This window comes from Pectinophora gossypiella, chromosome 10, assembly GCF_024362695.1.
Source record: "Pectinophora gossypiella chromosome 10, ilPecGoss1.1, whole genome shotgun sequence".
Lineage (NCBI taxonomy): Eukaryota > Metazoa > Arthropoda > Insecta > Lepidoptera > Gelechiidae > Pectinophora > Pectinophora gossypiella.
Genome location: NC_065413.1, coordinates 8,966,715 through 8,977,714, shown reverse-complemented (window position 1 = coordinate 8,977,714; position 11,000 = coordinate 8,966,715). Strand labels below are relative to the sequence as shown.

At 35.2% G+C, this 11,000-nt stretch overlaps 1 protein-coding gene across 2 annotated transcripts in view; it reads left to right on the top strand.

Moving 5' to 3' along the window:
- LOC126370058 (autophagy-related protein 16-1) overlaps positions 1-11,000 on the top strand; it is a 175,892-nt gene continuing 164,892 nt past the window's right edge. Inside the window, exons 1-8 of one of the 2 annotated variants that reach the window (XM_050014705.1) lie at positions 1-343; positions 704-814; positions 962-1,127; positions 2,485-2,647; positions 5,297-5,385; positions 6,114-6,164; positions 7,344-7,503; positions 9,531-9,636. In XM_050014705.1, coding sequence (XP_049870662.1) covers positions 250-343; positions 704-814; positions 962-1,127; positions 2,485-2,647; positions 5,297-5,385; positions 6,114-6,164; positions 7,344-7,503; positions 9,531-9,636 — 940 coding nt within the window. In that variant the 5' untranslated portion in view covers positions 1-249. The remainder of the gene's footprint in view (positions 344-703; positions 815-961; positions 1,128-2,484; positions 2,648-5,296; positions 5,386-6,113; positions 6,165-7,343; positions 7,504-9,530; positions 9,637-11,000) is intronic. The other variant, XM_050014706.1, reaches the window with a different exon arrangement.

Below are 11,000 nucleotides of genomic sequence, written 5' to 3'. Positions count from 1 at the left end.
GAATAACATATTGTCATGTATGGTAGTTGTCAAAAGTTTATTCAGAAATAATCACTTTTATTGTTTTTCGAATTGTATAGACAGGTTACTTGATGCTTAGTCTTTTAAAAAAACACGCAGGAGGATGTGGGATATGTGTGTCGCGTTTATGTAATGCTCACACGCTGGTACATCATGATCACTGTTTGTTTTGATAACACAACTTTGTAATTAATTAGTTTGCATCTCTAATTAATCAAGCAGATTAAAATGGAAGGTGGCGAATGGAGAAATAGCATTATCAGCCAACTGAGGGCAAGGAATAAGTACGAAACATCTGCATTTCAGGACATAATATCCTTTCGTAAGTAACATAACCTATGATTACTATCTGTCTTTGTTCTACACTTGTTGACAACTTATATTATAATGTGATTCTTGGTGTGCGTATCAATTTCATAGTCATTGTAATCTATATATTATAATATAATGCCTACTACTCCCATCTAGTCTAGAATCTCATATCACATCCATTGTTCCATCATGATTTATCTGTTTATCTTTGATACTCAAGATATGTCATCATCATTAGTCTCATCATTAGTTAATGATAATCTTAATGATAAGGGAACATTCTAATTCTTAGAACAGCCTTACCAATCTCTAGTTAGGATTCGTAAACAAAACATATACTTTTTGGTAATTTAATTTTATGTAATTTCAGAGAGCCGTTTATTTGACAATGTGAATACACTGAAAACTGAAAATTTGCAGCTGACTTTAGTCAATGAACGGATAAGGTTTTCTGGGACTGACAGTGTTATTTCAGGAGCAGGTATGGTCTAAATAAAAAACCTTGCACAGTAAATACTTATATATTTGTGTAATAGGTACTTAACAGTGGGATGTATACGGGCCATATATGTTATGTTATTCATAGAAGTACCTTATATACTGAAAGAATTTACCTTTCCATTTACAGGAGGTGGTACAAATGAGAGAATACAAGCATTAGAACAGAAGATTTTAATACAGCAAGAAGAGCTAACTTCTTTACACCGACGGAGAGGAGAAAGTGCACAACAGATAATAAACCTGAATGCTAAAGTCCATGATTTAGAGAAACAGCTTCAGAATAAGGATGTAACGTAAGTATACAACTGATAGTAAATGGAGTGTGTTTGAACTAAGATGAACGGATAATACATTTACTGTGGTGTTAGATATTTCTATTCTTTTTATCAAATTTTTTATGGAGGCTTGAACTACTCTTGATGGTTATGCCAGCCTCATAGTTTACAGCGTTCAATGACAAAACCATCACTTTACAAAAGATCAATATTCTTCACCATGTAGTACAGGGATAGTTATTCTCAAGAGAAATTATTTATATACAAGTTTTGCCAAGTGGAAACCAATCTCTCGTCTATGTAGATTTTGGTCGAATAATTTCCTTTTAATCTCTTTGTTCTGGTCACACTCCACCAAGAAATGCTTAAAGTTCTTGACACTCCCACAGCATGTACAATTGGGCGAGTCCTTTTTCTTGATTCTTTTTCCTCTTTTTAATCATTAGGTTTCTGAATAATATTATTGTCGCCTCATATAATAATATTGTGAAAACCATGTAATTAATTTCAAGAAATCAAGATTTCATTGAAGAAAATCAAATCAGAATGTGATTTTTCAAAAAGGCACCTAAATGTTTTTGACTGTAAGGCGACAATATGTTAGATTATAGTATATGTCTGGACTGCAATAAACCAACAAACTATCACTGTACAGTATAATATATACAGTAAGGTGTACAGTATATAAATCATTATTCTTAGGGCATATATTAAATTGGCTGTATATTTGTCGGTCTACCAACCCCCTTTGGCTTTACAGGTTATGTAAAATACTTCATAACTAAGACACATTTTAGTTTTAGTTCATGTCACAAACAAGATCTAATTCCAATAAGATAAAGTCATTAGGCATGGCATTTGGGTTTTATCATAACTTGAATATTCTAAATATTCACACATCACACATTGGGTGCGCCTGGTGCGATTGTTGATTTCACATTTCTCTTACTCAATCTTGATCTATTGCTGCGCGCCTTCGTCTGTATTACGGTCCTGGGGTCTTATTTTTAAATCGCTCGCCTTCACCTATTGGTAACTAATGATAAAAATTCGAGGTCCCGCGGGATTGGAAATATCGATCCCGCGAGATCCCAACATTTTCGGGATCTCGTCTAGTTCATAAAAACTTTAATTTTAAGGCTGAAAACGATGAAAACTACTGCTTGTTGACCAGCACTTTAAGAAAAGGCTGTATAAAATTATCTGTTAAGTTTTAAATTTCATCAACTCTATTGCCCTAGTGTGTTTGTACTTATTTCCTAGGACCTTCTTTCGTGTTTCCTTATTGGTATGCTTATTTATTATTATCATCAAAGGTCATAAATCAAGTAGGCATATCATACATATTAAAAATCTAGCTCCTTTTGCTCAACAGAATTTCAGAAAACACGGCAGTAATAGCGTCTCTGCGAGCAGAAATCCAAATGTACGAAACCAATATGAGTGAGCTGCAAGGCTTGAACCAGGTCCTAAGGGACGAACACCAAGCTTTACAAATAGCCTTCGCTTCTATAGAAGAGAAATTAAGAAAAGCTCAGGTATAGTTTTTCAATTATATATATATATATATATATTTATTTTATAATAATAGAAGGTAGAAGAATGGCCTCCGAGTAGACCCAGACGCAGGCGTGGCAGATCGAGGCGAAGATGGCGCGACTATTTGGACAGTTTCCTGTAAGGCTGGCCTGAGGAAGTACTGGAGAGGGAATCCTGGAAGAAATACGGGGAGACCTTTGCCAAGCAGTGGGACAGAATAGTAGACAAACCAACTTTTATTTTCGTCATCCCAGCTTCGTCTGAATACAATTTTTATCCTATAGGTAGTCAAAATCCGTTCACTGGTTCTCGAGATAAGACAAAACATACCTACATAGAAAAACTTGTTTTTATATCTACTATGGTATTGAATCGTCGGCGCGCCCTATGACGAAGCTTTACCCTTATACTTAAACTGTACTTATACCCACTCCACAGAATCAAGAATACGAACTCAGCAGTTTAAGTCATTCACAGATGTGGCATTTCGCTATTGTTCTATTTAAAATAATAATAATTGTTATGTCTTATATGTGTTTGTTTCAGTCGAATTGTTTTTTACTGTAATGGCTGAATGTAAAACTTTAAGAATAAAATAAAAATAAAAATGTTTTTGCTATGAACTCTAATTTGCGAGTTCTGGTTTTCGCTAATTTTAATACTTATTTTCGTTTTTGCATGTCTTGTTTTCCTACCAAAAATAAGTTGAAATAATAAAGCGTCTTCTTTGAATAGCTTTACCTTCATGCGCCTGTTATCCTACAATTTCGTCAGGCGATAAAAACGAGCGTTACTCTAACGCATGCGTGCTATTGTTTATACAGACTTATATTTTTGGCATAGTAGTCTTTGATAGTTTTTGTGCCATTTATTCCGCTGGAAATTGAAATTTTTATCGCATCATTCAAAATGTGGCGGGATGCCAAGCCGATTCACAGTTTTGTCCATCATATCCAGCATGTTTTATAATTTTATAAGTCTGTTAGCAGATGAAAAGTATTGGTAAAAAAAAAACACAAAATGTGATTGTCAGGTGTAATTTTTTCTTGTAGTTATAAATGTGTGCTATTAACACTTTCAAGGACAGAACGTCTAATGACGTTCCGATCCCAAGGTGTCATATTACTCTCTGTTAACCCCGAGACCATGGGTCATTGATGGTTCGTAATAGATTCTATGACACCTTGGAATCGGAACGTCATTAGACGGTCTGTCCTTGAAAGTGTTAAAATAATGACACGACACATTTGCAAGTTATGGCGCGAAAGTTGTAAGAAGGTTGTTGGGTAAATTGGCAAAAATGACGATGATGATAATGGGACAAATCGGCAAATAAAAGATACAGATTAATCGAAATTAAAGGAAACATGTCCTCATTGCTCCAACACCGTATCACTGGTGTTTTCATGAAAGATGTTTTTTTTATGAAATTAATTTCGCAACTGTACCAAACATGGATTTGATAATGCTGTCGAATCACTTAAGTGTGAAAACTGCTGAAGCCATCAACAGATTGCCTCGTCAAATCATTGATTTTGTAGCTGTGTACAGTACTATAATAACATATAAATTAGCATGTAATTTACCAAGTCTGTATGGAGTAGTCACGGAAAACGGCTACATAATAATAATATACTTACTATAAGAATAAATAAACACATTATTGCACACACAAACACAAGTATATTAGTATTAATATCTCCTAGTAATCTCTCTATTCTTTTATTTAAACTCAAATTGAAAAGAGTAGTGTAGCCTCAGATAACACAGCGAATGGTGTAGGAGTGAGAGAGAAGATGTGAAAGAGGAGCCTGCGAGGATCTTTTGAAGTTATATTTTAATTATTGAGGATAACATGCAACAGCAGTATGTCTAATCCGGGAGGACTTATTTATATACTTTATCTCTCTCTATTTAAGAGCTGCGCTCTTGTCGGTGGAGTAATCGCCATTCCTCTCTTCTTCCCGCCAAAACCTTCACCTCCCGATACGACACGACCTGCACGGTGCACCTTCTCTTATTTGTTTCATAAATGTTATCCTAGGTCTACCACTTCCTCTCTTCCCTTCAATTTTTCCTTTTTTTATATATACTTTATATATTTTTTAAAATCGGATGAATAGATGCGCAGATTACCTCCTACACACAAACTGACCTCTTTATAATATTTAAGTTAATTTATTTATATCCTAGCACAAGACAGCTTCTACAACCAACATTGTCTGCTATGCATTATTTTTTTATGTTACAAACGTGAGAAAAAGTATCGCGCTGTATATTTTACGACTCTCATGTGATTGTCGTTGTTTATAGAAAATGTTTATATCTATCTCGAGTAACACCACTTATTCAGTATATTGCAAAATTTTGAACAAGATTGTTTCGTTTAGGGGTTGAAAGTTCATAGTAATTTAATAAAATGAATAAGTTATTTAAAAAGGTATGATAGTCGTTTAAATTACTTACAGATAAGCGTAAAGTTTCTCAAGCCACAGTGGAGAAATGTGATTATGTCTACTTAATACACATTTTCCAAACAATATTGAAGGCCTGTAGCCAGTGAAACGTATATACTTACCTACTTACAATGTAGTGATATGTCTAAAGTGAAAATGCTTAACCCAAGTGTATTTGATCTGTGTTCCCAGGATGAAAATCGGGCTTTAGTGGAGAGGCTAATAAAATACAAAGCAAAGGATGCTGATAAAATGAACGAAGAAAATGAACATTTCCTCAAGTAAGTCACTTTATATACCCTGAGCATGTTACGATTTTACTTTGAGATTTCATTTTAGTGCGTATCCGTAAGGTGTTTGACAAACGACACTAATTCGTGTTCATATTTTCCTCTACAATTTGCACTATCTTACGAAACAGAATTAAGCAGTTTGTATGTTTGACACTGCATAGAGTACTCTTCATATACAAAAATAAAGTCTTAAGTGCAATGTAATCAATATACAATTTATTTTTCAATTATGGGGCATACGGTCAATACCTTAAGTACACAAATTGCCTGTAAGTAGTAAGTGTTTAGTGGATGTCTCTGCTATATTAGATTATATGTGCACTGCACTATAGATTGGGTATTTGTCATGTATTTATTGCTTTATGGCTTTTTAAATAATAAATAATAGTATTCGAACGTGTCTTTCAGTTTGATTCCAACAAGTGACGACTTTTAAAATAATGTTGCTAAAGTCACACAAACTACTAATGAAGTGACTGTGTGTGCTACCTGTATAATATATGAAAAAACAGGAATAAATACTAAAATATTGCTATGTCCCTGTTTTCAGCGGTTCAGTACATGACAAATAACAGTAGACTGCACATTGGACAACGTCCTAGAGTATAATTATATTTACAATGTTGTGATTAGACTGGGTTGTGTGTGCCACGCGGCTTATAGAGCTTGCAGAAGTTATGTTTGTTTTGCTTCTTTTTGTTTAATTTGTTCAACAGGTCAAGCCCTACCGCGTTTTTCATCAACACGTTTGGTAGAGTTAGTTTCGGGTGAGTTTGACACAATGTGAATGAGGATTGTGGTGGATTGAAGGCATTGTGGCGTTCATAAGTAAACATTTACCTCTTCATAAAGTGGCCCATATATGTCGTAACTGCACTCTGAAACTGACTCATTACAATCTTTCCAAATTCAACTGATTTTCAGACGGATCGATCATTCGACATTTCAATTCTGTCTATTTTTTTTTGACTTCGTGTCCTTTGCATTGGTTTGTTTCTTAGCACTCATTGACTCTACGTAATTATTTATAGAAATGTTTGGCGTATGGGGAGAATAAAGTGATCAGAATGTTACGTTTTAAAACCATATCTAACAATTTATTTTAGTTTTCACTGTGTGTGCATGATTTTGTTTTGTGAAGTAAATTTAACACGGGATTTTTACATTATCCGGAATCAATCAAAAATTTATTACCTACTTCAGCAGTACCTACGTACCTATTGTATACCTAGCTACAGGTCTTTTTTGTTATTTGTTTTGTTGATTGGGGATGTTGTTTATGTCCTATTATAAAATAGATAATATATCTAAATCGTTTGTCATCTATCCTAGTTTTCATATTAAGTAAATATGGGCCCACAAACACAGACAATACTACATCATTAAGGAAAATATCGTGTAACATATTTTGAAAGTCAGAAACATGCATGTATATTTAAAAATCTCGTCGCATGCGCTTGAAAACAGACGCATGTATTTAAAATAAATCTTAAAACGAATGATGCAAAGTTTTGATTTAGCCAAAAGCTGGCGAAGTCGCGTGGCGGGTAATAGTGCTTCACATATGCACGGTGACGTAAATTTTGTATCATAAATAAACTTATAAATAGTTTGGTTTGGCGGTAATATTATTTTGAAATGGAGCTTCCATTGAGCATGACCTTGATCCAATTTGAATAATATGGGATTTGATAATTAGCTTTGGGTTTGATTGGCGTTTGAGTTTGACGCTTAGGCCTCACGCTTGGTTCGAGGTTAATTCACAGTTTTACACAGGTAACGATTGTTATACCCAGTTGCTATAATGTCTCTCTATTTCCGTGTCATCATCAGAAATATTATTCTCATTTGTTCCAAATCTACTCACCTAGACCTTTCATCAACTGGGCTTGAACTATATTAAGAATTTCTTCCGAAACCTAATGTTGAGAAACGATTTTTTCCAGAAAAAAGAGCGACAAAGTGAGAAAGGAATTGGAGGAGGCAGCTAGGGAGGGGAGCAGTAGAAGTAGTGGCGGCTCCGGAGGCAGTTCTGCTGAGGATAAAATTATGGACTCCATACCTTATTACGCGACAACACTTCCTACGAAAGTTGCCTCCAGATTTGTGAGTAATGCTACTTTACCCCAAAGTGTACCCAAAAGCTTATAGTCGGACGACAACCACTTGATGGTGCACATTCTAATAGATATACATACATAAACAGCCTATTGACGTCCGCTCACGAGCATTAGTATGTATACACTTTGGTACCATGTCACATTAACTTTTTTGACAAATTGAACTGTAAGTCTCGTGTGACTAAGTGCGACAGAGTTCTAAAGTGGGTACATTATATTGCTTATGACTGTCCCTCTGCTGGGCACAGACCTTCGCTCTACCAACCAGTGGGGTTATAGAGCATACTACCACGCTGCTCCCCTGCGGGTCGGTGGACTAACAGCCACTATAACTAACCCTATATAATTCTTACACTTAATTATTTCAAGTAGACAGCACTATTTAAGTCTTTGATAACTGTACATGTTCGGAATAGCTGTAACCACAGAATAGAGAAGTAGGTACTAGGTCCGTAACGAATAATTAGTAGTATTTATTCTTGATATTTTCATAAACTGTTCAACTGTCTATTTCTAAATAATAATATATTATTAAATCTGTTTTATGTCGAAACTACAGCACAACGGAAGCGTAAATTCGTGTACATGTAATCTTGTACCTTCACGTAATCTTGTTAATCACTAAAACTACAGGATTTACACTATTAAAATAATAAACCTTTGATAAACTCTATTTATATGGAGGAAGTTTTCCTCATAAAGGAGGATAAATTGGAGAAATAATGACAACAGAAGTAATTTGTTGATTTATTTTCTTAACACGATACAACTTATTGCTTCCGTTAATTTCACTGTCGTAAACTTTTGCAGTACTTTGAGTGAAGTTTATCACCATGGACTATCTCGGGTTACTTCCCCTTGTAAATGACGACCGTTTTGTTTTTAACGTGATTTTAGCAAATTTTGTATACAAAACAAAAAAAAACTTACTGTAGAAATGTGGTTGTGGATGGCAAGGAATGAGTGAAGATGCAGACTGAAGAGTACGATTATTATGACGCTTACCCCAAATGGGTCTGTAGAGCATCCAGTCACAAACTGTATAAACAGGGTGTTAGTGACATCGTAACGCATAACTGAGGAGGATGATTCAGACGACGATTCTGAGTTAATATGAAGTGACATTCTCCGTCGCAAAATTCATCAATTCTATATTTTTGCTATATAAATTTCTACTTGATATTAACTCAAAATAATAAGCTGAATCACCCCCTCAGTACTCGTTATGATGTTACTTACACCCCGTACAAGTACGATACAGGTGCGTATGGGTGTTAGTGACACCGTAACAAATATTGAGTGGGATGATTAGACCATGATCCTGAGTTAATATCAAGTAGAAATTCCTATCGGTAAATTCATGAGAATGTTAGTGTTTTTATTAATTATAGTTCCATAATTTTGCGACGGAAAATTCCACTTGATATCAACTCAGAATCATGGTCTGAATCATCTCTCAAAGTTTTCGTTACGACCTCACTAACACCCTGTATTAGAGTTTTTTTTTTAATGGGTAGAACGAATCATTATCGTTCACCTGGCTGTATACTCTAAATATTCGGCGAACTCTAGGTATTAACTAAATACCTCCAACAACCTGCAATAGACAGCTTGATTCATTATGCTACATACCCCCTCCAGTTTAGTGATGGGGGAGAGTGACGTATAACCGGTATAACGTATGTAGTTTATGTATCTCTACGAGAGTTTGGCGGCGTGGGGGTGCTGCCGCCAAAAGGTTGTTTTCGGGGTACCGAACTGAGCATAGGACCCCGCTAGCCACATGTTGATAGTGTGACTAGGGATCGACGATCCAACGGTGTTATGTTGGAAGCTGTATATCTGCGTCTTGCTGTGTAAACTTTGATATCGCGTTTCACGACTGCTTGAAGACTGCACTATTGAATGTGGCGCCATCTGTTGCATGTGGGCGGAACTAGCTGGCCAACTATTTGGGTCCGCCACACTTTAAAACTGATATTTTTTTTTAAATATTCTTGTTGGCATTGCCAGGACGCTCATGATGGAGAAGTGAATGCGGTCAAATGGAGTCCAACAGATAGTATGGTAGCAACGGGAGGTGCTGATAGAAAAGTCAAATTGTGGGACGTGTCCAAAGGTAAGAAAATAGGTACTTCTTAAAATAGTACAATTTTACGTAATTTCAAAAGGTGTTATGGCGGAATAGGAGAAATTAGACACTTTACAGCAACATGTATTTGACTACATAGTCAAATGAAATACTTTTTACGAAACGTCAAAATGAAATTTCTATGGAAAGGAACTGGCGTAGTGACGTCATCAATAAACGCAGTCAAACGTCGTACTCATTTTTAGGTACTTACTTCATAATTAAGATCAGATGAAGATAAAAATTTGATCGATTTGTACCCGTCGTAAACTGTTTTATATTTCTAGATTAGCATTTTATAATTTTTCTTTGACTCTGTCAAATACCAAAACAATTATTTATAATTATTTATTCTATGACTATGGTACGATTACTACAATCGTTTTGAAATGTATAAGAACATACTGGTATTTTCACTTTACAAGTCTTCTTCAATATCTCACAACCTTTTAGACCTCTTATAGACAAGTCATCTATACTAGGATACGTTTAAAACATACTCTTTCGTCGATCAAATCAAATATATTTCTGTGTTCAGTCCTGCGTTCAATAAACTATGAATTTAATAGACTCGCATGTCGACTATATCCGCAATATCGACCCATTACGTAGATTCTAGATTGTTCGCTACTACATTCTCAGCATTGGAACGTGCATGCGTTTCGAAAATCTAACGAATGCTGCAGCCGGTTTGTTGTAGAACTTTTAATGAAGTTTCGCTTAAGCGTATGTTTATTCAGCACATTATTGAAAACTTTGTGCTAAAATATTTCGCTGTCTTCAGAGCTAGTTAAACGTTATTGAATACGTAGATTGGTTGGACCTGGAAGTAAATATTTTACTAAAGTTAAAGAATTGATCTTGAATAGACAAGAATGGAGAATGCTACACCAATATAAGCTCTAAAGTTAATGAAGATGACAAAGAGTTACGTATTAAATTGAACAACGACGTGAATATTTAAAAGGAAAGTAACAAAAAGTGGCATAGATTTTTAAGACTCTCCAGATATCAAAATCAGACACTAAACTATGGGGTTTGGATTTGAAAAGGACTTTAGGCCTTAAACCATATAGCGTTACAAGTGTCTGACTCTAGATGACTTTAATATCCTTGCTACAATGACCGTAGTGGTCTTATATACTATACTGACGTCACTGTTACGGAGCGAAATGAAAGATGACTATATCCAATTACATACGTACTTACATACATAAACTCACGCCTATTACCGAGTTCCCACCGGGCTTTGATTTGCTTCGATGCTGACATACTTCTCTTGCTTCCTCCACATTCATCAATCCATACACGCACGAGGGTTCAAAGTAGATCGTACTGGACCTTTTCTAAGG